General features: G+C 51.3%; 1 protein-coding gene across 2 annotated transcripts in view; it reads right to left on the bottom strand.

The window, feature by feature from the left end:
- The window catches only part of SORL1 (sortilin related receptor 1), a gene marked incomplete at both ends in the record, with an annotated part of 42,516 nt that overhangs the window by 5,788 nt on the left and 11,261 nt on the right, over positions 1 to 25,467 (bottom strand). The window contains 34 exons of one of the 2 annotated variants that reach the window (XM_080358012.1): positions 566 to 662; positions 905 to 987; positions 1,668 to 1,740; positions 2,666 to 2,770; positions 3,053 to 3,165; positions 3,264 to 3,433; positions 3,987 to 4,113; positions 5,731 to 5,859; positions 6,260 to 6,409; positions 6,863 to 7,018; positions 7,754 to 7,888; positions 8,549 to 8,680; positions 8,935 to 9,066; positions 9,471 to 9,578; positions 9,803 to 9,928; positions 11,972 to 12,091; positions 13,202 to 13,324; positions 14,109 to 14,222; positions 14,374 to 14,547; positions 14,983 to 15,121; positions 15,205 to 15,451; positions 15,858 to 15,949; positions 16,482 to 16,613; positions 16,782 to 16,954; positions 18,399 to 18,484; positions 18,715 to 18,843; positions 19,474 to 19,660; positions 20,309 to 20,487; positions 20,556 to 20,644; positions 22,248 to 22,321; positions 22,842 to 22,959; positions 23,796 to 23,988; positions 24,162 to 24,331; positions 24,727 to 24,828. In XM_080358012.1, the coding sequence (XP_080214138.1) occupies positions 566 to 662; positions 905 to 987; positions 1,668 to 1,740; positions 2,666 to 2,770; positions 3,053 to 3,165; positions 3,264 to 3,433; positions 3,987 to 4,113; positions 5,731 to 5,859; positions 6,260 to 6,409; positions 6,863 to 7,018; positions 7,754 to 7,888; positions 8,549 to 8,680; positions 8,935 to 9,066; positions 9,471 to 9,578; positions 9,803 to 9,928; positions 11,972 to 12,091; positions 13,202 to 13,324; positions 14,109 to 14,222; positions 14,374 to 14,547; positions 14,983 to 15,121; positions 15,205 to 15,451; positions 15,858 to 15,949; positions 16,482 to 16,613; positions 16,782 to 16,954; positions 18,399 to 18,484; positions 18,715 to 18,843; positions 19,474 to 19,660; positions 20,309 to 20,487; positions 20,556 to 20,644; positions 22,248 to 22,321; positions 22,842 to 22,959; positions 23,796 to 23,988; positions 24,162 to 24,331; positions 24,727 to 24,828 (4,477 nt within the window). The remainder of the gene's footprint in view (positions 1 to 565; positions 663 to 904; positions 988 to 1,667; positions 1,741 to 2,665; positions 2,771 to 3,052; positions 3,166 to 3,263; positions 3,434 to 3,986; positions 4,114 to 5,730; positions 5,860 to 6,259; positions 6,410 to 6,862; positions 7,019 to 7,753; positions 7,889 to 8,548; positions 8,681 to 8,934; positions 9,067 to 9,470; positions 9,579 to 9,802; positions 9,929 to 11,971; positions 12,092 to 13,201; positions 13,325 to 14,108; positions 14,223 to 14,373; positions 14,548 to 14,982; positions 15,122 to 15,204; positions 15,452 to 15,857; positions 15,950 to 16,481; positions 16,614 to 16,781; positions 16,955 to 18,398; positions 18,485 to 18,714; positions 18,844 to 19,473; positions 19,661 to 20,308; positions 20,488 to 20,555; positions 20,645 to 22,247; positions 22,322 to 22,841; positions 22,960 to 23,795; positions 23,989 to 24,161; positions 24,332 to 24,726; positions 24,829 to 25,467) is intronic. The other variant, XM_080358013.1, reaches the window with a different exon arrangement.

The following is a 25,467-nucleotide window of genomic DNA, read 5'->3' as shown; positions in this document are numbered from 1 at the left end:
TGAGCAAGAAGAGAAACGCGCTATTAGGTGAGGGAAAGCTCTGCGGGGACAGGGTGAGAGCGCTAGGAAACCAGTAGCAGCATCAAACAATCTTGGATGGGAACCTGCCTGTTTTGCCTTGTGGTTTGATTCATTTCAACTAATTTCCCTTACACCTGGGATTCTGATATCTAACCAACCTGTGCTTTTCTGTATTGGGAAGCTTTCCCGTATCTAGACTCTATACATCAGTGTTTTCTCCAAACCAGAAAGGAATCTGATTAATAGGGACATGTACTGCGTACAAGCCCAATAAACTGTTGACCTTTTGCAGAGTACATAAGGAAGCACAAACAAAATCCTGTGTGATGAGAAAAGGCTAGGGCAGCTCTGGGGGATAAATCCTAAATCCGCTTCAAACTCCAAGTCCTAAGCAGAGAGGCCAAGGATTTGCTGTTTGTCCTCTCAAGATTAATGTTTTTCTTAAACGGAAACTACTCTGTTGAGAAAACAAATTTAAAATATCCTATAGCCTTCCATAAAATGTTCTACTCGAGCAGAATCTTACGCTTTGCACAGAACGTACCTTTTTGGATGGACTTTTCTCCTTCTATGATCAGAGTCCTTTTTTCCTGCCGGTGCGTATCGAATGTCCAGTAGATATTCACCACGTAACCGCTGACCTGTCAAGCAGCGAGGGCACACAATAGGAACTATCACTTCAACTGGTTTTGCACGCAGGGAAAGATTCAGTGCTCAAAGTCTTTGCTTTGTATTTCCCATCCTACTTCGGATGAAGTTGATGAGTAGTAAGAAATTACTTTGCATGAAATAACTAGTTTCAAAAACCAGTTGCAATAGTGAAGTGGGTGACAGCCTATCCCACCCTTTATTTTAGTTTCAGAAGTCAAGGTAAAAATCTTACCTTGATATTAGTAGTCATTTTTAGGCTGAAACTTATGGAGTCCTCGCTGTAGCTCTCAACGTGTATGACAGGTGGAGGAATGACTGGAAGGAGAGGGAAGAAACAGCTGTTACCGCATCACAAAGAAACACAAACGCTTATTGAGAGGGGACAGGTAAAATACAGGATTTCATTATGAAAACCATCTCTGGGACACGGGTGTTTTACTCCTGAACTCAGCGGGACAAGCTCGTGTCCCACGTAACGGGTTCTGGGTTTCAGAGGAACTGTTGAGGGAGGTCAGGAGCTCATGCAAAACCTGAAGAGAAAGTTATTTCAGGTCTTTCTCCCTCTGTTTTTCTAACCATCAGGTATTCATGTACTTCACACTATCTAAATCCTGCAATTTTCATAGCACCGTGTTTTCTTTCCTTCCTTTGTCAACATAATGTGGATGTGCTTTTATCTGACAAATTAGCAGACAACTTTGACATTGGAATATAGAATCACAAGAGAAACTTGGCATGAATACAAATGATTTCAAAAGGCTTTTTTAAAAAAACACATCAGAAAGAAATTATTTGCTGTGTTGTTCGAGTTTATCTACTGTCAGACCGTAATGTTGTGATCGCTCCTGGGAGTCTTAGTGGTTTTTTAGTGGTCTAACCTACACAAGATGCAGAAACCATCATAATCATGACCTAAGATGCTTATGCTAATACTTCAGGCTTATATTCCGCCTTTTTGCTATGTTGTCGGAGTTGACTGAAGCAGCAACATTTACCTTTGCCTTTTACGGTGGTTATGGATTTGGAGTCGCTCCAGTTTCCCACTCCTCGACTAGTTACCGCAGCGACCTTTTCAAACAAGAGGGTTGGTTAATATGAACAAACGCAAGCCGTCAACCTTGTATAATGCACACAGAGAGCGAGGTTAGAACAAGGTTACGGACATGGCAGAGCTCATGGGAAAAGGACTTTGAAGCAAACAATAGCTTAATTACTTGGCAATAAAATGCTTATTACAGAGATAAAGCAGACTACTTTAAGTCAATTAAAGGAATCTAAGAGGAGGGAGGTGCATCCTTTTTTTGCAGATAACCACTCTCTTATGAGATCTTTCTGAGGAGCCCATCAAGATAAGGAGCTTTGGACTCTATCAGCCATAGTATAGGCAAGAACAGTGCTGGTGAATCCATTTCCAATGAATTCTTTGGGAACAGATTAATATGGGCAGGAATACCAAGGAAGGACAGACTCGCTCCAAGCAACGGTGAGAATAACAGTGATTTGCGGGGGGTGGAGAGGTGTTCATCCCACTCCTTTTAAATTCCCCCGCAAACCCTTACTCATGCAGCACGGGAAGGATGGGCAATGGCAGAGTATATATCTCCCAGAGCTCACTGCACAGGCTTTTATTTCCTGATCTTATTAGTTCTGTCTATAATTACCCAGCTTCTCCCACATACATGCATTTCCCAGCTTTTCCCCGTGATGCTGCAAGGACCAAATTTATCTCTGGCCTAGATCTGGTGCAATTGCTGTGACACTGGAATGGGCGATTAGTCATGCAGATGTTGTAATACAGCCCAGCCTTCTGGGAGAAGGAGCGAATCAAGGGCCTTAATTCAGGCCTTGAATTAGATATTAGCAGCGCAAATGCCAATTGGGTTGACTCTAAAGGACAAGATACTTTTTTAGCAAGTACTTGACCACGTAGGATTTAGACCATCTAGTGAAAAGTAATGAGAGCCTGCATAGACAGAGCTTTGAAAATACTCACTCTAACAGTGTATAACGTGTTGAGCTGTAAGTTCGTGATCTCAGTGTAGTTCCTGGTGGTTCGAAGGGATGACCACTCCTTGGATCCGCTGCTGCTGTATTCCACCTAGGAGCACCAAAGCAAGAGATGAGGAACAACACCGTGGAGTGACAGGTCCCTCCGCGTCAAAACGTCAGCAGAAAGAAGTACAAAAGTCTACAAAGGGATCGAGAAACGAAATTACGAACTTGAGGGCTGTGTTGCTACCTACAGCATTCCTTGTCCCAAGGATGCTCGCTGATTTACTCCATGAAATGTCCTATTTCTGGCCCACCCCACTACGCAAAGGTGTCCTGAGCAGCCTTCCCTGTCCCACCACCGACCTGGACTCGGTCCAGGAGGACTCACAATAAATTCCCGTATGAGGCCATGGGCGTTTACAGGGGGACTCCAGCAGCCCATCACGACACCCTCAGCTTCTTTCTTCAGGGAGAGCTGAAGGTTCAAGGGAGCATCGGGCACTGGGGAGAGAAACAGAGGTGCTAGTGACAGTCACATCTGTTTTCCAAGCCCGAGTGGCACCATCAGGTCACTGATACAACCGCGTAGATCCGCTTACATCCTTCGGGCGTCCGGAGGGTGATGAAGTCGTTGGTGTTGTAGACTCGGCTGAGACACTGCACTTGGACTTTGACCTGGTAGGTACAGTCGGGCTTGAGGACTTTCAAAACGCTGTTTGTTTTTTTGCTGTGGGTTTCCAAAACCTTCCAAATGCTTTCGCCGACCGTTCTGCACGAGGAAGGAACACCCTCCAGTCAGGATGGCGTTTAGTAACAACGAGGGACACAGCTTGTCCCAAAGGGTGAAACCATCTATCTGTATTTTAAAAGCTTGCTGCTTAATTTCCTTTTCAGTAAAGCCACACCACTAGTTTGAAAAGATGCTCTTTTAAAGCCTGAACTAAACAGAACTCATTGACTTATAAGCACCGGGCTCTGAGGTTTTATACAACTTATTTCTTGACTTTGTTCTTGCTGTTAGCAGTCCCACCAAGAGCTGAGCTGAAAACCCCACCAAATATAGCCATATTTCTGAGCAAACAATCATGGAAGAAGAAAATCCAGCTCTCCACAAATGCCACCCAGGTACAGCTATTTTGGGTCTCCTTTGCAACCAATTAGAAGATTTTTCCGAGTAGAAATAGATTTCACAGCTCTCGGTCTTTCAGACCTGATTCTGTAAGGTTCTCAGCCATAAAACACGGGCATACAGATACCTGTGCTCACGCTTCTGCTGCTTGATATGAATAGCAAGGGGTCATGCAGGGTAACGTGTGGCGTACCTGTAATAGATGTTGTAGACACAGGAGGTCGAGGACATCCTTTTTGGCCGAGCCCACGTCAGAGTGACGTCGCCGGAGAAATCGGCCGTCCACTGGAGGTTCTGGACTTTGTACACCATTGTGTCATCTAAGTGGGCAACAGGAAGAGTTAGTCTATGGGAGGCAAACAAGGCCTTTGCCCAGAACAGAATCAGGAATGGTGTTTGTAGCACAAACGACACGTGGAGGTAGAAACAGTAAGATTAGCGAAGGGAGTGTTTGGACTCCTCAAAGCAGAGATGTAATTTAGAGAGGTGTTTTCAGTGGAGAAGAGCCGGCTGCCCAGAGCAGGAACCCCTGGTGTATTTAGCTCTCCCCAAAACATCTTGGTTGTCTTTATGCAGCATCATGCAAACATCCTCTTTACCCCTTGGAAAGATGAAGCGTGGCTGTTGATGAAATACTCTTTAACATCATTTTCGTTGTGTATGAGCACATCTGTGTGTCCTGGTTTTGTCAAAAAACAAGTTTCTCTTTTAGTGAATTTGCCTGTCAGCTAAAGCTTCATATCAGCTGCATCTTCCTGGAGAACCAGACACATGTTTTGGTAAACAAAGCAATGGAATGTGAAGTTATTGATAAGCATGGATGGACATCTCGGGAGAGGGGCAACGAGAAACTGGTGACCAAAAACTGACCAACAGTGTGTAATATTCCATTCACATGAATACTTCATATAAAAGTGGGAGATCAGAAGGATCTCGTCCCTTTTTTCCCTTTTTCCTTATGGCCGACACTAGGAATGGATCTTGCAAGTCGTCCCTGCGACCTGAGGCCGGTGACAGACTGAATCCAGCTCCGGTTGGCTGCAGAGTCCAGTCCAGGACTTCGGGTGCCGGCTCTGCAGTTGCTGAGACTTTCAAGATTGGTTTTGTATATTTTGTATTATTTTCTATATTCTTATTAGTAGCATTAGTAAAACATTGTTAATTTCCAACTCTCTTCTCTCTGCCCTTCTTTCCCTCCCGATCGCCTGTCCTGAGTGGGAAGGGGGAGAGGGAGGGGAGTGGGGGGGAGAGGAGGTTAACAATACATCTGCCAGGGTTTGATTGTCACCCCGCAATCCAAACCCTCAACACCATGCATGGCAACACAAGCCAGCCAAGGGAAAAGAGACGGTTCCCCCTTGGCGTAGCAGCCAAGCTATGAATCTTGGCAGCTCCCTCCCTCTCCTCTGAACCCACTAGCCTCTCCCAATCAATATTTAATTAAATTTCTAAGACCTGATTGATGCTCAAACCCCTGAGCAGTTCTGTAGGAAAGCAGCTGAATCTTTCAGCTGGCAAGAGACTGTGATTGATCGCTGTTATCTGGGCGTCCATCCCTCCTGCCTCCACAGGGCCACCAAAAGCCAGCGTGGGAGGACCAGAGACGGCTGTGGGGCACATGCCACGGCTCCCAGGGTCACCTTGCAAAGGAGGACAGAGCTAGAGACTATTTCTTCACCTGTGGGCCACCTAAAATAGACAGCATTGCTCCTATGCGTCCTAAAGTTGTTTTTCTGCCGGAAGACAAATTGTCAGTGTAGAAACTGTCTGGGAAGTTGGTCCCAGCTGGTTATAAACGGGTGAGGAGGTAACCTGGACAGCTGAAGGGAGGCAGAGATGTCTAGGATGCTGGGAATGAAAGGTCGCGTATCGAGGAGAGCACCTCTGGCTGTTAACACAGAGCAGAGCACGAGAAATGGGAGAGGGCTGCTGCTTACCGGTACAGTTTCTCTCATCGCTGCTGTCGGAACAGTCCAGATATCCATCGCACCGCTCACTCACCATAATGCAGGCTTCTCCGTCCTCGCATTTATAACCGTTAGGGCATGACAGGGTGCTGTGAGTAGCTGAAAGAGGCAGAAAGGTTTGAGGACTCCAGGCAGGGATGTTCCCTCAGCAGCACTGGGCTGTTTGCTGTGCTAGTTCACAAGCGGGGACGATGCTGGGGCAGCTGCACCTCAGGGACGGAGCCCAGACAGAGCGTGTCATTTGTAGGACTGTCTCGTTCTGGCTGTGTCCTCTAATGGTGGCATTAGAAGAATCTGGAGCATATTTCAGTGAAAACAACAGCTGGACTTCTAATGGGAAGAGCGCTGCTTGGTTGGCCTTATTTCCCCTTTTTTACCATCATTCTGCATTTACTGCATGGATTTCACCAGCAATAAAAGCACATTAGCTCCCCTGTCCACACAACGAGCTTCCCAAGGGAAAGAGCCGGGCGCGACGCCCTCCCCTGCCCGCGCTTACGGCAGTTCCTCTCGTCCGTGCCGTCCTGGCAGTCCCGCCGGCCGTCGCAGCGCTTCCAGTTGGGGATGCACTTGTGCAGCTGCTGGCACTCGAACTCGAACCTGCTGCAGCGTCCCGGGAGCGCCGGGGAAGTGGCCGTCACGTTGGGTCCTGCACAAAGCAGCCCGTGAGGAAACCACCCGAGGCACCGCCAGGCTGCCGCTGCCACCAGGAGGGACCAAAACCTGTCCCCAGGTCCTAAATCCACTAGGTGGCAATCTCCTTCCATCTAGCAGGTACGTGGCTTGTGCTGGGATGATCCCTAAACTATCGTTTCTCCCGACTGCAGAGGGCTGGAAAAGCAACTGGTTTGCAGGCTTGGCAAGGAGCACAGCAAGAAAAAACCTCCCTTTTACCTTCATCATCAGTGTGAGCGGGAAACCCACCCTACAGCCCTGCTCTCTGTGGCCCTACACAGTGTGAGACGTGACGTTTGAGCAGCAGACACTCATGCTTTTGCACCACGGTGTGATTTAACCCTGTAATCTGGCCAGGCGCTGAGACTGAACGGCCAAGCATTCGTGTAGATGTGATCCCACAGGAGAAGGAAAGCAAAAAGCTTACGTGCAGTGGGGCAGGCTTCCTCATCGGAGCCATCGGCGCAGTCCTTGTAGCCGTCGCAGACCCAGCTGTTCGTGATGCAGGCGCCGCTGTTGCAATGGAAGTGATTCGGCAAACACGTCAGCGGCATCGACGTGGTGACGAGATGAACCGGAGAACCTGAAAACACACCGTCCAGAGCCCATCTGAGAGGCTGCGAGCTGTGCCTGTTCCAAATGATCAGCAGAGGGAAGTGGTGAGCAGGCAAGGTATTACAAGCCTAATAGTTTTGTCTGTGTTGTAACTGCACAGCTCCTAATAAAAGTATGGAATAAAAAAGATGTATGAGAGTGCACACGCAGCCCATGGGGGAATTTTGGAGCGTAGGCTGTCCCAAGCAGCCCTATGGAAAGGAAGGTGATGCTGAGAGTGTTTCTTAGCACAGCGCAGCCCTAGCTTGGCTGGATGAGGAGCCTGGGGTTGGAAATCCTGAACTTTAGGCTAGGACTGACCGAATAGGTAAAGGTGGTGGTGTGGGAAGAAAGTGCCACGAAAGAGGAGAAGAGATGGGGAGAAGTCAGTGCAGAGAAACCAAACTGTGGACAGTGAGAGGACGATGCTCCCCACCACAGCCCAAACCATCATCCTACTTCCTTGCTGTCTGCAAATATTGGCAGAGCCCCTGGCAAGCCACTATATATTACCTGCCGCTGCAGTGACCCCACGGAAAAGAGGGATTATAATAAAAAACTCAGGAAAAGAACACCCTAAGCTCTTTTTCCTTTTGGAGACATACCTGTCTTCTTCATTCACATCTCATACCAGTTGCTGCCGTGTTCTCCAAGTAAGTAACAAAATGAAGCCTAGGAATCTAGTATGTTCGAACAGTAATGATCTGAAGGTGGGTGCCCTTACCCTCGCAGTCCTTCTCGTCGGACCAGTCCCCACAGTCGTTCTCCTCGTCGCACTTCCACCGGCTGGGGATGCAGTGCCCGTGCCCACACTGGAACTGGTCGTACCGGGAGCAGTTCGGGGCCTCTGTTGGGTTTTCTGCCAAGAAGAGAGTCCCGGGAGCCCCAAGGTTACCTCACCAGTGCTCAGTACGGCAGCATCTCAGGCCACGCCGCGGCTGGCCCGGAGAGCATCACGCTATCTGAATATCTGAGCATGGTTCCATCTCCTCCAGCGTCCCCGTTCCCCATAGCCCTCGCCAGCCTGTTTGCCACCACTGTTATGTCTGTGTGCTGAGTGCTATGATCCCAGAGATGACAGCGAAATGCAGACAGAGCACGGCAAAAACAGAGAAGCGAACACTGCAGCTCTGAAATGAAGACACAGCTGCTTCGTCTGGCTGGGTACAGCTCCTACAGCTACCCAGGGAACAGTGGTAAATATTGAGTTTGGCTGAAAACTGCCTGTCTGCTTCAGGCTCAGAGTCTGTGGAGTAAACACAGTCACATATGACTTAGTCAAGCACAAGATGTGCCAGCCATATCGGATTTTCAGCGTGCTTCAGTTTACCTCTCTACAATACGAGGAAAATTATATGGATCTCACTGCAAAACACTCCGCAGTGTGCAAGTGGAATGCTACATGTGCATGTGTATGTATGTATGCATGAATGCTTATAGAAAACATGAAGTCAGTATGCTCCTGAGATGCAAAGGAGGCTGGAAGTCCAGCGACAAGAGACCCCAAGGTACTGCTCACCACAGTTTGCTTCGTCGGAGTAGTCGCCACAGTCGTCCATCCCATCGCACTTCCACACCAGGCTGATGCACACGCCGTTCTGGCACTGGAAGCTGAACTGGTCGCAGGTCCGGTGGAACTCGGGGTCCTGGGCTGCAGGGGCGGCACGGAGGGACATCAGAGGTTTGGTGTAAAGATCAGGGGCTCAAGGGAAGCTCGTCATTGAGGAAGAAGCACACTCAGAGGCAATCATGGACTTATGAGCAGAGTATTACAGTCCAGAGCTACCTCTTAGGAGACCTGGCAGCTTTCTGGAAGCCCAGGGAAGGCACTAACCTCTCCATGCCTCTGGTGTGGCATTCTCTATGCAACCTTCCTTTTGCAAAGAGGCACAATATCACACTTACAGCAGCCAGCATAGTTGGCATCTTCATCTGATCCGTCTTGACACTGGATGATGCCATCGCACACCATGGAGTGAAACAAGCACTGCTGCCGGTTCTTGCACACGAAATCCATGTAGCGGGTGCAGAGGGGCTCTGGAGAAACGGGAGGCGAGGAAGGGAGGGGATGGCACCGCTGCCATCCTCGGCAGCAGGAATGCCACCTGCTGGCACCCGCGCACACCGGCTGCATCTCAGGAAGTTACAGAAAGTTCCCAAGACAAATCGCTTGAGCTCTGTCCCAGCACTAAAAACACACTGGGGTACAAGCAGCCCGGCACAGGCATCGGGAAGGATTTTATCACCTCCCTGATGCAGTGTCCCTTTCCATCACAGCACTGCGCTTTGTGCTGATACAGAGCAGCCTGTTTCCCAGGGGGCTGCTGAATGCTAACTAAGGCTTTCCCATTATCTGAGCAGGGCTTTTCTCCCAGCCAGCCAGGCTTTGGCAGGCGGTGAAGGCTGGCAGCCCCCGGCAGCCCCCATGCCGCGCCACTCACCACAATGCTGCTCGTCCGAGGTGTCGGCGCAGTCGTTGATGCCGTCGCAGTGTTTGCTGGTCGGGATGCAAGTGCCGTTCGGGCACTGGAAGCCGTTGCACTTTTTTTCTGGAATTCAGAATTGGGTGGCTGTCATGCCGGTTTATTTTAAAGCTGCATTTAGTTAATTACAAAACCCCTTGGCATGGCACTAGCTGCCTTCTCCAAGTGTCTGCCTGCTTTTGGAGGGGTGGGAATCAGCCCCCTGAGTTTGCCGCAGGTTTATCTTGGTGAGTTTATAGAAATCCCTCCTGCCCCATGGCAGAACCCCCTCTGTAATCATTGCACGTTACCACAGCTTGCGGGGTCCTCGTCGGAGCCGTCCTGGCAGTCAGTGTCGCCATCGCAGGCCCAGCGCTGCGGGATGCAGTGGCCGTTCTGGCACTGGAAGCTGGAGGCCTCACAGGTGTGGGATACTGCTGGAACCAGAGCCGGGGAACGTCTGAGTGTGAGGTGCCCCGACTTGGGCCATGCACCCCTGTTCCCACCACCTGCACCAGGAGTTTGTGCCGTGGCAGGTCCCAGGACAGCTCCAGAGCAAAGTGATCGCCCCGGGGGCAAGAGGTTGCTGGGAGTGCAGGTTCTAACACCAGGTTCCAGTGTAAGTTGGGGAATGAGCTATTAGAGAGCAGCGTAGGGGAAAGGGAGCTGGGGGTCCTGGGGACAGCAGGGTGACCATGAGCCAGCACTGGGCCCTGGTGGCCAGGAAGCCAATGGGACCTGGGGTGGGTTAGAAGGGGGTGGTCAGTAGGTCCGAGAGGTTCTCCTGCCCCTCTGCTCTGCCCTGGGGAGACCACACCTGGAATCTTGTGTCCAGCTGTGGCCCCTCAGTTCCAGCAGGACAGGGAACTGCTGCAGAGAGTCCAGCGCAGCCACCAAGATGCTGCAGGGAGTGGAGCATCTCCCGTGTGAGGAAAGGCTGAGGGAGCTGGGGCTCTGGAGCTGGACAAGAGGACACTGAGGGGGGACTCATTGCTGGGGATCAAGATGGAAAGGGGCAGTGTCAGGAGGATGGAGCCAGGCTCTGCTGGTGACAACCAGGGACAGGACAAGGGGCAATGGGTGCAAACTGGAACACAGGAGGTTCCAGTGAAAGAGGAGAAGCAACTTGTTGGGGTGAGGGTGGCAGAGCCTGGCCCAGGCTGCCCAGGGGGTTGTGGAGTCTCCTTCTGTGCAGACATTCCAACCCGCCTGGACACCTTCCTGTGTAACCTCATCTGGGTGTTCCTGCTCCATGGGGGATTGCACTGGATGAGCTTTCCAGGGCCCTTCAACCCCTGACACTCTGGGATTCTGTGATTCTCCCTGTTTCACTCCACAGGCTTTTTCCCCCTGTGCCGTACTCGCTCACCAGCCTGCCCTGCCTCAGGGGTGGCTTTTGGAGGCTAGCGAGCCACCCCAAAGCTCTCCCCAAGTCAGAAGCCTCTTTCCATTTGATTTCGGTTCTTGCCACGTGTGGGCAAAGGTGATAGCGGTGGCATCTTGCCGGAGATGGCAAGAAACATCACAGCGAGCAACACTTGGTGGAGCAGCCCAGTCCCATGTGCAGGGTAGAGCAGGCTCAGAGACAGCCTTTAATTAAGGCAGACAAGGCTCTTCTGTCTTGCCAAGCAAATTAGAAATACAAACCTCCTTGGGTTTCCAAGGGAGTAGGGCTCTGGCTTTCCTTCTCTCCTGTCTACAAAAATATCTGCCAGTGGGGTATCTCAGTTAAGTCTGGGCTATGTTGTCACTTTAGAGACAAATGCTGCTCTTCAACCAGGAAAGCACTTGTCGTTATTGAGAAGAAAAGCTGTGTTCAACTTAATTAAATCGCATGCTACTGAATTTTAGGTTAGCAAGTGACATGCACTTTGCAGATATTTCAAAATACTACAATCTTGTGTCAGTAATATTCTATTAGGTATTCAGTGTGAAATGTAATTATTTTAGATAAGAGCAATAATTGCAGACGGTGGAGTCAGATGAAATGTTTCTCAAATAATGGTGATCCTCTTAGATAATTTCAACTTGAGGCTTTACAGACCCGATATGCTTTTTGAAGTAGGTTCCTTTCCTGTACTAATTCTCTCTGGAGAAACTCATATGAGAGATAAGTGGTACCAATATAAATTAAACCTCCTCATATAGCCACGCACTCGGAATACTGAAGCGCTGCCTACTCTCAGAACTCTCTTCTCATGCAAATACTGAGGTTTTTGGCTTGGTTGGTTTCTAGGTGTTTGTCTTTGTTCTTACATTGTTCTGTGTTGGCTTTTCTAATGAGGAGAAGGCTCTATGTAGGTGTTATCCTCAGGAGACTGCTGAGGAACATGAGTTTTACAGGGGGTGCTGAGGACAGTTGATGCTGCCTGGCAGGGAAACTGAGGCACGAGACATCGGCTGATGTCTGTACAGCACCTCAAGGCTTTAAGAAACGACTGACAGCCACAGAAGGTTATCGATCCCGTCAAAGCGCTTACCAGTGCAGTTCACCTCATCAGACCAGTCCCTGCAATCGTTATCACCATCACACTTCCAGGAAAGACGAATGCACATCCCGGAGCTGCAGCTGAATTCATCGCTTCTACACTGGTGAGCCTCTGCAAACAAGCACACGCAGTTCAGATGGTGCCAGGGCCAGCGGAGAGGAGGAGGAAAGATTTACAGGGGCTATCGACTGAGGAGAGGCGGCTAATATCTCAGAGGTGACAGCTACACAACCCTGCAAAGCAGACTGGTCTTGAAAGCCTCTTTTCCTGCCTCATCTCTAGACCCGATTGACCAAGAGCTGCCACCTTGCTGTTTATCAGCCTCTTGGGTGGGGAAAAACTTAATGCAATGTAACAAGGGCAAGTGTAGACTCTTGTATCTGGGCAGGAACAACCCCAGGTTCCAGTGTAAGTTGGGGAATGAGCTATTAGAGAGCAGCGTAGGGGAAAGGGAGCTGGGGGTCCTAGGGACAGCAGGGTGACCATGAGCCAGCACTGGGCCCTTGTGGCCAGGAAGCCAATGGGACCTGGGGTGGGTTAGAAGGGGGTGGTCAGTAGGTCCGAGAGGTTCTCCTGCCCCTCTGCTCTGCCCTGGGGAGACCACACCTGGAATCTTGTGTCCAGCTGTGGCCCCTCAGTTCCAGCAGGACAGGGAACTGCTGCAGAGAGTCCAGCGCAGCCACCAAGATGCTGCAGGGAGTGGAGCATCTCCCGTGTGAGGAAAGGCTGAGGGAGCTGGGGCTCTGGAGCTGGACAAGAGGACACTGAGGGGGGACTCATTGCTGGGGATCAAGATGGAAAGGGGCAGTGTCAGGAGGATGGAGCCAGGCTCTGCTGGTGACAACCAGGGACAGGACAAGGGGCAATGGGTGCAAACTGGAACACAGGAGGTTCCAGTGAAAGAGGAGAAGCAACTTGTTGGGGTGAGGGTGGCAGAGCCTGGCCCAGGCTGCCCAGGGGGTTGTGGAGTCTCCTTCTGTGCAGACATTCCAACCCGCCTGGACACCTTCCTGTGTAACCTCATCTGGGTGTTCCTGCTCCATGGGGGGATTGCACTGGATGAGCTTTCCAGGGCCCTTCAACCCCTCACATTCTGGGATTCTGTGAACAAACGCCTCCTGTGCATCTACCCTACGGTATCTCTGAGCAGCACCTGCAGTGCTGCAGGGCTCTCCACCCTCTCACGGGGTCAGAGAAGGAGACGTGCATGAGGGCTCTCACCACAATGACTCTCATCGCTGTTGTCCCCACAGTCATCCTCCAGGTCGCATTTGTAGGACAGCGGGATGCAGGTCCCCGAGCCCTGGCAGCGGAACTGGTTCTCGGCATCACACACGGTGGTGGCTTAACGTGATGGAGAGGAAGAGGAGGGTGAGGTTGTGGTTAGACAACAGTCAGACAACAGTTACTGCTGCCTGAGCGCGTGCACTTAGTGCAGGGAACTGATAGAGATAGCATCCTGTGAACTTGGGTTACTGTTACTGTATTTTAATGTCACTATTAGGAACTCTGCTTACTGGTGTTGGCAGGAAAATAAGTTCTTTATCAGGACAAAATGGGCATAAATAGCATCTCTCCAGGAACACTTGGTTCTCCACCAGTTCCTTTCTTTAAACACAGGCCTTTTACCACAGTGCACTAGCCCAAACCCTTCAGGCTCCGCAAAGCCTTGTAACATCTGCCCCTCCTGCATGCGGTGTCAGTCCCTAATGTCACTGGAAAAGGTGACCTCCTTGATTTAGTGGTTTAACCAGAGGCCCAAGTCTGTGCAATGAAGTCAGAAAGTCACTTTCTATCTGCACTCTTTACCTCAGCACTGGCCGTGGCCCCCAGTAGCTTCAGAAGACAATTTTTGCAAGAGACAAATGTGTCCTCATATGAGAACTGGCATCAGTCTCACCAAATTTTAGACGTTCGCGCTGAGCTGGTTGTGGGGGAGAGATTGGCACGAATCCCCAATTTAGATGCGAATGTGTGCTCAAGGAGACCATTTGCACCCCCAGAGCGGCTCTCGCTCTCCGTGACTATGAAGGGAGCACAGACCATCATCTCAGGTGCAAATGCATCATCTCAGGTGCAATGCAGACGTCTAAAAGCGGAGAGGCAAATGCAACCGCAGCACACTTACGGCAGTTCTTCTCATCGCTCTTGTCCTCGCAGTCATTGTCGTTGTCACACTGCCAAATGCTGTTGATGCAGTTCCCATTGAAGCATCTGTACTGGTTCGGCAGACACGTGTTTTCTGGTGCAAAAGAGAAAACAAACCCAAGCTGAGGCATGACATTGTATTCAGAAGACAGGCCGTACTCCTCCTCTCCCAAAGCACAGCCGAAAGTTCCTGCTCTTACAACGGCAGAATGCAAAGCAGCCGCAAGAACCAAGCCTGGGTTTACCTTCCTTTACGCAAGTGTTGTTCTTGATGACGTATCCATGAGGACAGTCGCACTTGACCTCCCCTGAGGGCAGCAGGGTGCTGGACACCCCCTCGGGGCACTTGCAGCTCCGGCCGTGGTTCGACTTGGGCAGGCAGAGCAGGCTGCAGGGCTTGGCGATGCAGGCGTTCTCCCCTGGCACGAGGAAGGGGACAGAGTGCTGGAGGCATTGCAGGAAGCCCAGTTTCACCCATCACCCCGTGTTTTGGTTTCCAAGCCCTGTTAGGAGCCAGCTCTGCAGCACTGAGTGTTGAGCTTGTTTTCCCCACCCCCAGTACAACACTGCACATCGAAAAGCCGTGGTCTGTGACCCGAACTAAAGTGCCACCACAGCTGCAGTGCCCTGTGGGCTTCCTCCTTCATAAGGGAGTATTTCTTCTGATAGCCCACAAGCTGGGTGCATCACCCATGAAATACATCCCTTACGACAGGAGCCCGAATGCATCAATCCCTGCAGAAATGGGGATATAATCAGGCTCATGAAATGCGAGCCAGGATGGGCTGGTGGAAATGGGAGATGAACACATTCCTAAGCCACAGGAAAGATCATCTGCACACTCACGCGATTACCTGTTGTCTTTCCTCTGTAAAAGATCTTCATATCCATGATGCCATTTAATCGGCCGACTAAGATCTCCATTTTTGAGCCGCTATTTTTGGACGCTCTGAAAATGCTCAGCTGTGACCAGTCGTTCCAGTAGATTTCATTCTGAAACAGAGGCTTTGCTCTTAGCACCCTAAAGGTCTTTCGGAAGCAGAACAATTCTATGGGGAGCAATGCCGCACACATACCTTAAATACAGCAATAGCGTAGGGGTGAGGGAGGCTGTCCAGGATCACAGATCTCTGCAGTCCGTTGAAATCGACCCTCTCGATCCTGTCCATGTAGGCTTCGGTCCAGTAGATCCAGTGGTCATCCACAGAAATGCCGTTTGGCCAGCGCACGCCCTCCGAAACGATGCACCCGGCCGACGAGCCGTCCATGTCACTTCTGTAAATGCCAGCTCTGGAGTTTCCCCAGTCTGTCCAGAACATCAACCTGCCGGCGGCCAGAGAGGTTACTCGAAATGATAACAACACAGCTCATCAAAGAAACAGCTTATGAAGCACAGGTTTGAATACTTTTATATTCCACATCTCTTGCAAGGCATGTATTTGGAAAGGCAGCTCTTTGCAAATCTAGTGACCACCACCACCACCAGATCTACGTGCAGCACAGAGGCTTATTTATTATTTAGCTGCAGGTTCTGTGGTGCATATTATGTCACGTTGAAGTGATTTGCATCAGTGCATACAGCTAAAGGTTTGTTAGCGCTACATTTGCAGCACAGCTGTACTTAGAAAGATGTAACTTCATTTGGCTCTTGTATTAGGGTCACTGCAGCTTCCCCCCCTGACCTGATTCTACTGGCAGGAAAAGTTGTTTGCAACGTTCGCTTTCTTACCCGTCTTGGGGAACCAGAGCGAGGGCTCTGGGTCGTTCGAGTATGGAGGCATTGAGGACGGTGAGTCGCAAGTCTCCGTCTGGATTGGCAACCTAGAGTCACAACCACAATCAGGAGGGGTGTGTTGACTGCAGGCAACGCGGAGGGTAATTGCACTGGTTAAAGCAACAGGAAATCTGTGGCAGGTAGTTACAGCTCCCTGATAAAATAGCTGCTGTGGGCACAGGGAGCAGTCACGGTGAGGCAGGTGATAAAAGAGAATAGATGGGTGTATGTATTGACATTTCTGTGTGAGCCAGCGACCAGCAGCGCTCCGGCTGTGCCCTGCTCGGGCTGTGTGTACTGTGTGAGGATGTGGCTTTCCCCCCCCATTTTTACCATGCGATTTGGCTTCACAAGCTGACCTTGCTGTAGGTACACAGGGCTGAATGTTATCATATTTGCATTTAGATCCAAAGCCCTGTTTGCATTAGATGCAATAAAGTGGCGTGCGGGATGGGGCAGTGTTCACTAACACCCCATCAGTAAGGAGAGTTCAGGGCAGCATCCAGCTTGGGGTCCAGCCGCCAAAAGGATGCACTGACACAATCAAGCTCTCTGTAGCAGGGGTGGGCACAGCCATACCTCAATTTTGGGAATCCCGGCGTTAACCCAGTACAGCAATTGACTGAGAGGTTCAAAGGCCAAAGCTTCCACTGTTTCCAGCCCGGTGCTTATGATTATTTCTTGCCCAGAGCTGCCGTTGAGACAAAGACGCTGAAAAAAATAGTTAAACCAATCAGAATTAAAGAGGAGGAAGTTCCGCGGTCGGGCATGCGAGGCAACGGCGGTGAGGAGGAGCACCCCAGGTAAACATTTGTATTTCAGGGTGTGTATGGAACGCTCGCCCCCGGCACCGCGGTGGCCCCCGCGCTCCCCACTCACCTGTATGATGTCCAGGGTGACGTCGGCCCAGTACAAGCAGTTGTGGTCGTAGTCGAAGTCCAGGGCGACAGCCCCGCGCAGCCCGGCCAGGGGCAGCTCCTCGCTGACGCCCGACGCCAGGTCGTAGCGGTGGATGGAGTAGCGGGTGGCGTAGAGAATGAACTCGTTCTCCTCTGCAAGAACAGCGAGCGCCTTGTTTAGGCACCTCTGGCCCTTTTAGGCTCCACGTTTGTTTTTCTTATTCCCGACTGCAGGTTTTAGCGCTTGAGCGTAAAGGAGGCAAAGGCTCTTTGTCTCAGCGGGATTAAGTTAATGAGAACACGCTAATAGCCTTATGCAGGTCCCGTGCGCGCTCGTGCCCCTGTTAGTTCCTGGGGCTGAAGGTAAGGTTGGCAAAAGCCATCATGCCCGCTTCCTTCCCACGTTAGCATGACGCCAATTAGAAACAAAACACCAATGTCCTGTTCCTCAAAAATCTCGTTTAGAGTGATGTAAATCTGCAAGTCCCAGGGGACACCGGCACCGCCATAAATATCCCAGACTGGGTTTTGTTAGCAATTTGCACAGAACAGAGCGTAATGGGATCCTGGTGCAGCACAAGGTCTCCTGGGCATTAGCACACTACCGGTAAAGTCCAATAATGCTATTAATGAGTAAAGCTAATGTCAGTAAGAAACTCTGGCTGTGCACCCCTAACGAGATTATACAGAGATGCGAAACTGATACTGTACATGAAAGTGTTTCCACGGCGCGAGCCAACACGTAGCTGAAGACGATCAGCAAATACTGTGGGAACACGGCACTTCAAAGCCCAGCCCGGTGGGGACCGCAGGTTTCTTTTTCAATCAGCAGGGCCCTTCTCAGCATGACTAACGCAGCTCTCCAAATAGCTCAAGAGGGCTCGGAGGGGTGAGGAACATGTCGGGCTCGCAACGAGGAGGAAAACTAAAGCACGGCATTGGCGTGAATCCCAGCGGAGGGAACGCTTCCCCAAGCACCCGCCAAGCCGTTTGGCACCTGGTGTGTCTTTGGTGCCCTGAAAAACCTTAGGACGGTGCAGGGAAACCTCCCTTCCCGAGCCTCTTCCGTCTCTCGGGCTCGCTCGGGAGCTGCTGCGCAGCAGTGTGCTAATCACGCAGCTCATGACGGCAGATTCAATTAAAGCTGTAACGAGCAGAATGCAAATCACTTTGGCAGCGCAGAGGCATGAGACCATTGCGGTGCCTCGTACGTTTGAGAGGAGAAAACAGGGATGGAGGCGAAGTCTGGCAGGGATGTACATGGGGATTGAAGGGCAGCGTCAGCCCTTCTCTGGCCCCAAATAGCCGTTGTTGAGTCCATATGGTGGCCTGTCTCAGAGTGGTATTTTCCCAAGGGTTTGGGGGTATCTTAGGTCTAACTCGTGTCCCTCTGGTTGGGTTAAGCCTGCTACAGCTGAAGCTGCTCCCAAGCGGCCCCTCAGAAGCTCTTTGGCCTCCAGACAGAACAGGAGATGATGGATTTGTAACTCAGCGAGGCATCTCGGCTCCTGTGTCACAGGTTTTGTCTCAGAGCCCTCTGGGAATTTGTGCCAAAGGTTTTACGAATAAAGCCTGAACCAATCCCATACGTACTCACCCGCCAGCGGGCACGGGACCAGCTCCCCTTCGAGCCGCGACTCGATGTCTCCACCTGTACAGGTGTCCCCAGAGATCTTTCGGTATCTGCAAGATATACAGGCAGACAATTTATGTCACAGAAACCATTAACATGCAATCAGGTGCAGCCAGAATAAGCGGTAGTGCTTAGTTGCAATGTATAGCCAAACACACAGTTTGTTTACGGCCATTCATGGAGGGTGTGGGTTTTGTGGTCGTTAAGGTTTTTTTAATCACCAATACGATAAACCCCAGCATTTGGAAGGTCAGGTTCCCCTCCCAAGTGCAGCACATACCCTCGAGTCTTCCTGTAAGTTGAACCAACAGGACAAGGGACTGGTGGGTCGTACAGTTTTCCAGCAAATTCAGGGTCAGGGACACAAACTTCTAATGATAAGTCATCGCTCAGTTTAAAGCCAAAATCACTGCAAGAAGAAACATATAGGGAAGGAGTGGGAGAAGAAAAAAATGCAACCACGCTATTCTATTACTCTGCTCTGATTTTGCATAGAAGTTGTAAGAACCCAAAGTATTTCCAGTTGCTTGTGATGAGCCAGACCCCTTTCCAGGCTGTGTCAGCATGGGATGAGCAAGTCTGAGCCCCCATCCTTACTAACTTACTAACACCAAACCTTTGCATCTGTTTGCCAGAGCGTTTCCTAATCCTGAGAGCTGTGCAGAGTCAGTAATGTGCAAATTGTAGGTGAAATGATGCAGCAGGGCCAGTCGCATCCCTGCAGCTAAAGGGTCACTAAGCATTTTAGTGGAGGATCTCTATATGTGATGGGATATCGGGCACCATCATTTGAAAGACGATGATGGAATAACAATACTTTCCTCTTCTATGGAACCTTTTAGAGGCTTCTGAAAGGGTCTAAAGACATTAATTAAATCTCATGCGCCGTGATTAATGAAAGGATGCTTTCAGTCTATTGCTTTCAGTCCTCCTTGCTATCAAATCAAGCAGTGATATCGAGAGCTAAGTAAATTACATGTTTGTTCACTTTGGTCAGAGATATTTATCTCAGACTTACAATGCAGTAATTGGTATTTACCATTCAAAGTCCTCCCTTGTACAAGAGCAGTTGGACACCATGACAGGCCTGTCAAAATCTTCCCCGTTGAAACAGGTTGCGTGAGGAGTCCTCCTTTTGAAAACGGTTTTATGCCCCAGCAAGCATTCGTTGCCTCGCTCATCGGACGGTGACCACAGCTTGTAGTCGTTCTCAGTGCAGGGGACCCCTAAGAGAAGCGACAGGGCTGGGGATGGCGAGAAAGGGCAGAGCACAACGCAGCGGCGCTCGGTGACAGGATGCAACAAGCAGCTCTGTCACGGCGACGGCGCGTTTGCGATGCCTCATTTCAATGAAGTCGTTCTAGTTACCAAACAGATCTGTTCCGAACAAAACGTCAGGGGAATCAGTTATAAATCTCAGTCAGGCAGATTCCTCTGTTGGGTTTAACTGCTCTTTGATTAAAACGCTGCCTTACAATCAAAGCTGAAATGGGTTATAAAACATTCATGGGCACAAGCCTTCAGAAGGCTTTTTTTTCCCTTCTCCTTTTCAACAAATCCCTCGGTGAGGAGGGAGGGGGTGACAGTGCGAGCGCAGGGGACACGAGCACCTTCAGCAGCCATGTCCACGAGGGACCGGGCTCCCAAAAGCGGATGGTGGTTCCCCACAGGAGCTCCCACGGAGCTAACGGGACTCGAGGGCATCTCTCTGGGGTCTCTTTTGGCAAACAGGATGTAGGGCATGAGAACAAAGGTTTTCTCTGCGCTCGTTGGGTATTTAGGTGCCCAACTTCATGTGCACGTCAGCAGAATCTAATAGCCTTAGATGATTAAACAGGACAGCTTAGCATGGGACCCATCACCCATCCCCTCACCCAGCACGTCCGTGGTGTTGATCTGCAGTATCAGCCAGCTGTGGCCGCTCTCTTTGTAGGAGCCGAAGATGGTGAACACGGTGCTTTTCTCGCCAGGCTCGGTCAGCAGGCCGTACACAAACACCGGCTTCTCGGAGAAAGTGAAGGTTTTCCAGGTTTCCCCTTCGTTGGTGCTGTATCTGGAGAGAAAGCGTTGAGAGAGCTGCCCGCCGCAGCGCGGTGGCGATCCCCCTGCCCTGCCGCTTACTTGAGCTGGTCGGTCTCGGTGCCTTGTGCGATGGCCACGAGAATGCCACCGTGGTCCCCCCAGGTGTAATAGTGGGGTCCTGACAGCGCCTGGAAGAGAAGGGGTGCTGAGGGGTGCAGAATTGAGGGAAAAGCTTGTTGCGAAAGCGTGCTTCATCAGCAATGCTGCCCGACCAGCGCTTCGGGTCACCGCGGCCAAGCCAAGTATGTGGAGGCACCAGATATTCAAGTGTTTATGGACCAACATATGCTGTTAAGAGCAGCCACACCAATTTCCCTCAATGTAGAGCTGTGTTGAAGAGCAGCAGCGTGTACCAGACTCTGCTCCTCCTGTGCCACGTGCGGGGAAAGAATTCAAGCGCCATTACACAGAGCTGGACTCCACCACACAGAATGTCAGTGCTTGGAAGGGACACCTCGATCTACTAACCACACTGCAGCTCTTGTCATGTCTGCGCGGCTTTCCCCACGCTCCCCAAGTTCCCAGGACTGCGGGTAAGTTTGGTTGTCGGGCTGTAAGGTTTCTGGAATGCTTAAAGAGAAGCGGAGCCGTGGTGTGCAAGACAAGCACCGGAGATGGTTCACACCTCCATCCCATGGACAGAAACCTGTATTTCAGAGTCATCTCCAGCTCAATCTATTAACCATCATCACAAAATCATCATCCAAGGAGGCCAATGCAGCTCAGGATGGAAACAGAGAACACGTTCACGCCTGATCCTGGTTGCTAACGCTCTCAGGGACTTTCCTGCACAGGGCACCGAATGCATTGTTCCTTTTCAGTGATCTGGAGAGCAACGGGCTTGGCAAAGCCCAGAGAAGGGAGTTGTGTTACACCGCTCGGCCAAGGAGCCGCAGGGCCGGGTCATTCCGCACCTCCGCTCACCATACAAAGGGCCGGAAAAACCCAGGAGCTCGACGCCGTTAACTGCGGTTCAACGATTCCTCGGCATGTTTTAATTGCGCTTTGGCGCAAACCTGCCGGCGAGCCAGGGGAGCCCGGCACCTGGCTCTGGGATGCCCCTCCCCGGCTGATTTCTCCTGCGTTGCCGCAAGGTTTCCGCAGGGAGAACTGGTCCCCCAGCTGGGTTTCGGAGGTGCCCGCTCTGAATCACGGGCGGCTTTGGCAGCAGCCAGACCTGCGGCGTGTCCCCACCGCCCTGCAGCCGCCCAGACGTTCACCCGGCCCGCGCAGCACTTACGGGAGGAGAAGGAGGCTGTTTAATTTAAATAGCTTGCAGATGTCAAAGTGCCGTATTGCGCTTGGAGCGGAATGCACAGGCAGACCACAAGTACCGCCGCAGACCAGAACACCCACTTAGTAAACAGCATTGAACTCCCCATAAACCGAGGGCACCGTTCCATTTATTGGGAAGGTGCCGGAGCCTCTCCAGACGCTTTCACATGCAAAGTCCCGGCTGTCAGTCCCTTCTAAAAGGGGCCAGATAAACCGCGCTGGGGGCAAGTCCTGCCAGTTGAAACGAAGAAATGAAAGAGGGAACTCTCCTATGTGTGAACCTACCACCTTCACCAAGACGACCAAGGGGTTCGCCTCCCATCTGGTCCTTCATCTAAAGACCTTTGTGCCTCGGTCTCAAGGAACATCCATCCCCTTATCGCTACAGCTCTTGGAGGTTACTGTCAACATCCATCTACATTGCACGAGCTCCTTGGCCAAGCCAGCAAGCCTTACCTCTCTCCACCTCGCTCCAGCACTGCTCGAGACATAGACGTTGGTTTTCCTTGCCATGTTCTTGCCAACGGACCCTAGAAGAACAAGAGAAATTTGTGAGTAATGCAAAGTGATTGCTTACAATTAAGCCAGACACCTCTAAACTGCTTTGTTCCTGCAAGCAAATTAGCAATTGAGGAGCTGGTTTTTCATGCTATAAACTAATCCCTTGTAAAGCAAGTATTTTAAAGACTTTCAAGGATGAAACGCAGCTGTGGAAAAACCTATGGCTACAAATATGATGAAACAAAGTACGTGTTTTCTTCGGGAGAACAGCACGATAAACAGGAATTTCTGTATGCTCAAGAATTCTTCATGTGGATTAGAGCAGGAAAGAGGATCAGGAAAAAGCAGGCAAGGTTTCTCATGTAACTATGCCGCAGTAAAAAATTCACGCTGTAATTACTGTATAGGGACTGCAGCAGAGACAGCAAAACACACTGTTTAATTGCACTTTTGTAACCTGTGTATGCAAACTAGACGCTGCCAGGTTCCTCACATCCCGGCAACCACGCGCCCTGGGCCCCCGCGCAGCTGAGGGAAGGAAAGCGGTACCGGTGGCGATGATCAGTCCCGGCGCCGACTCCTTGGAGAGAATGGGCATCCTCCGCAGCTGGAAATTCAGCAGCTGGCTGAGGCGCTGGGCCAGGTGGAGAGAGCAGCCCTGCGACAACTGGGGAAGCAAAGCACAGCCACATTAACCCCCGGTGCCCTCGTCCCACCCAGTCCTGCTTGGGAGGGCAAGGAAGGACTCCCTCATGCTGGGATTGCCAGTTTAGCTACTTTTCACAGAATCCCAGAGTGTCAGGGGTTGAAGGGCCCTGGAAAGCTCATCCAGTGCAATCCCCCCATGGAGCAGGAACACCCAGATGAGGTTACACAGGAAGGTGTCCAGGCGGGTTGGAATGTCTGCACAGAAGGAGACTCCACAACCCCCTGGGCAGCCTGGGCCAGGCTCTGCCACCCTCACCCCAACAACTTGCTTCTCCTCTTTCACTGGAACCTCCTGTGTTCCCGTTTGCACCCATTGCCCCTTGTCCTGTCCCTGGTTGTCACCAGCAGAGCCTGGCTCCATCCTCCTGACACTGCCCCTTTCCATCTTGATCCCCAGCAATGAGTCCCCCCTCAGTCTCCTCTTCTCAACTTTATTCTCTCTTCCAGGAGAGTGATTTGAGCCGTTCCACTTCCAGCACTAACTGGTACACGTTAAGTGCCTAGGGGATGATCTCCTCAGCATCACGGGGATGATTCATGGGCAACGGGGGAATCTGGTCTTCAACCCCTTTGGACCTGTGGCTCTAAACGTCTCCTCTTGTCCAGCTCCAGAGCCCCAGCTCCCTCAGCCTTTCCTCACACGGGAGATGCTCCACTCCCTGCAGCATCTTGGTGGCTGCGCTGGACTCTCTGCAGCAGTTCCCTGTCCTGCTGGAACTGAGGGGCCACAGCTGGACACAAGATTCCAGGTGTGGTCTCACTTTGTGGGGGTTTCTGCCCCTTCCCACCCCCTACCTCGCAATCTATCTGCTCCCCATAGCGTGTCTGCGCCGGGGGCTGCAGCAGCTCCCATGTGCCCCCCTTGTCGAAGGTGATGACGGAGCGCATGTTCTCCTCGCTGAAGGAGCCGTTGATCAGGGTGGCGATGTAGACGCCCCGCACGCCTTCGACACGATGGAAGTCAGCGAAGGGCTCGTTGGCAAAATACCTGCACGGAAATGTGAAGGTGGTCTCCAGGAACCACAGCTTCTGAGGGTCTGGGAGCAGGCCACTGTCAGGCCTGGGGATCAGGGCAACACTTCGATCAAACGCGGCAAAAAACTACTGATTTTTGACTGATGTTCTCATTTACTGCAGGTGATTAAGCACACTCTATGTTACCTGACCAAGGTGTCACTCCCAGCTCCTCCCGGGCTGTAGTAAAGAATATTTTCCAAAGACAGGGAGAACTTCAAGCTTTCTGCCTCCGAGATGTAGAGGTTCGTACGGTTGTCATCATGGCTGACGCACACGAACACCTGGTCCTCCAAGGCATCGGCAACGTAATATTCCTTTGGGATGCAAATGACAGGTGAGCAGGCTTTTTATAGGTGGGCACCAAGATCAGCCACTCTCTGGGTATCAGGGCTTTGCCACCAGCTTCCATCCCCAGTGCTGGAGCAAGTCGGTGTCTGCCTGTTTCCAGGGCTATACTGGACCTGCACACTGCCCTGGGTATTCCGCTATGTCCCCAGAGACCTGAAATGCTCAAGTTCAATTTTGTAAACCTCAACAAACCTTAACAGGAGGTTTTGCTCAGCCAAACCCCCGAGCAGGGTCATCCGAGGTCCCTCCCCAGCTCCAAGCCCTGCAGCACCCATCAAAACGCAGAGGCGCGCTGTTGACATCTGAAGGCACCCTTGGAAAAGGAGGGAGATAAAAGGTCTGCTCGGAAAGCACCACTTACCTTAATTGGATGCTTGGTAACGAACTGCGCCACGCGCATCGGCTTGCGGTTGAAGGAAACCCAGAGCTGCAGCGAAGGCGGCTGCGAGGTGCCTTGCAAACGCTGCGGCAGAGCAGAGGGACACGTCAGGAGCGGCTCTCACTGCCAAAACACCCTTGTTTCCTGCGGCAGCCGAAATGCAATACCAGGGCAAATCCACAGACCGTGGGGCTGGGACGTGACCTGCCTCGTGTGCAGGTAAGGAGGCTGGCTTGAATGTGCCCTTGTTCTGCAGAGCAGGCTGCCCTGTCCTTCCTATTTGTAACGATTTCTACAAAGTGAATGGCACCAGTGCAAAATAAAATAAAAAAAAGAAGTAAAAAGCTGTGGGCAACCTATTTCATAGTGGATGTCAGCGCTAAGAGCCTAAACCCAGATTTAGGCTCCAAAAATAAGCAGCCTGGTTTTGCCAGGCTCCAGATTGCCAAGCAACCGCATCTCCCACGGTGAGGAGCAGAAGGCAGGTCCCAGACCTGAGGCTGTCATTTCCGAACCAGGGGTGTGCAGCCAGGCTGCCCCCCTCCTAGCCCCTGTTTTTCCCACTGGCCTGGTTGATTTTCATGTTGTTTCGTGTAATATTGTTGATTGGAGCTGCAGGAGAAAGCGTGATGAGACCTCAGCGCTGTCCATTAGCAGAAACATCTCTGAGGAGCCTCCAAATCAAGTTCACGCTTGGGAAGGTCTGGACTGAATCCAGCCCCA

The sequence above is a fragment of the Nesoenas mayeri genome, assembly GCF_963082525.1.
Source record: "Nesoenas mayeri genome assembly, chromosome: 22".
Taxonomy (NCBI): Eukaryota; Metazoa; Chordata; class Aves; order Columbiformes; family Columbidae; genus Nesoenas; species Nesoenas mayeri.
The sequence above is the reverse complement of the archived record's forward strand: the minus strand, read 5'-3'. Positions and strand labels throughout refer to the sequence as shown.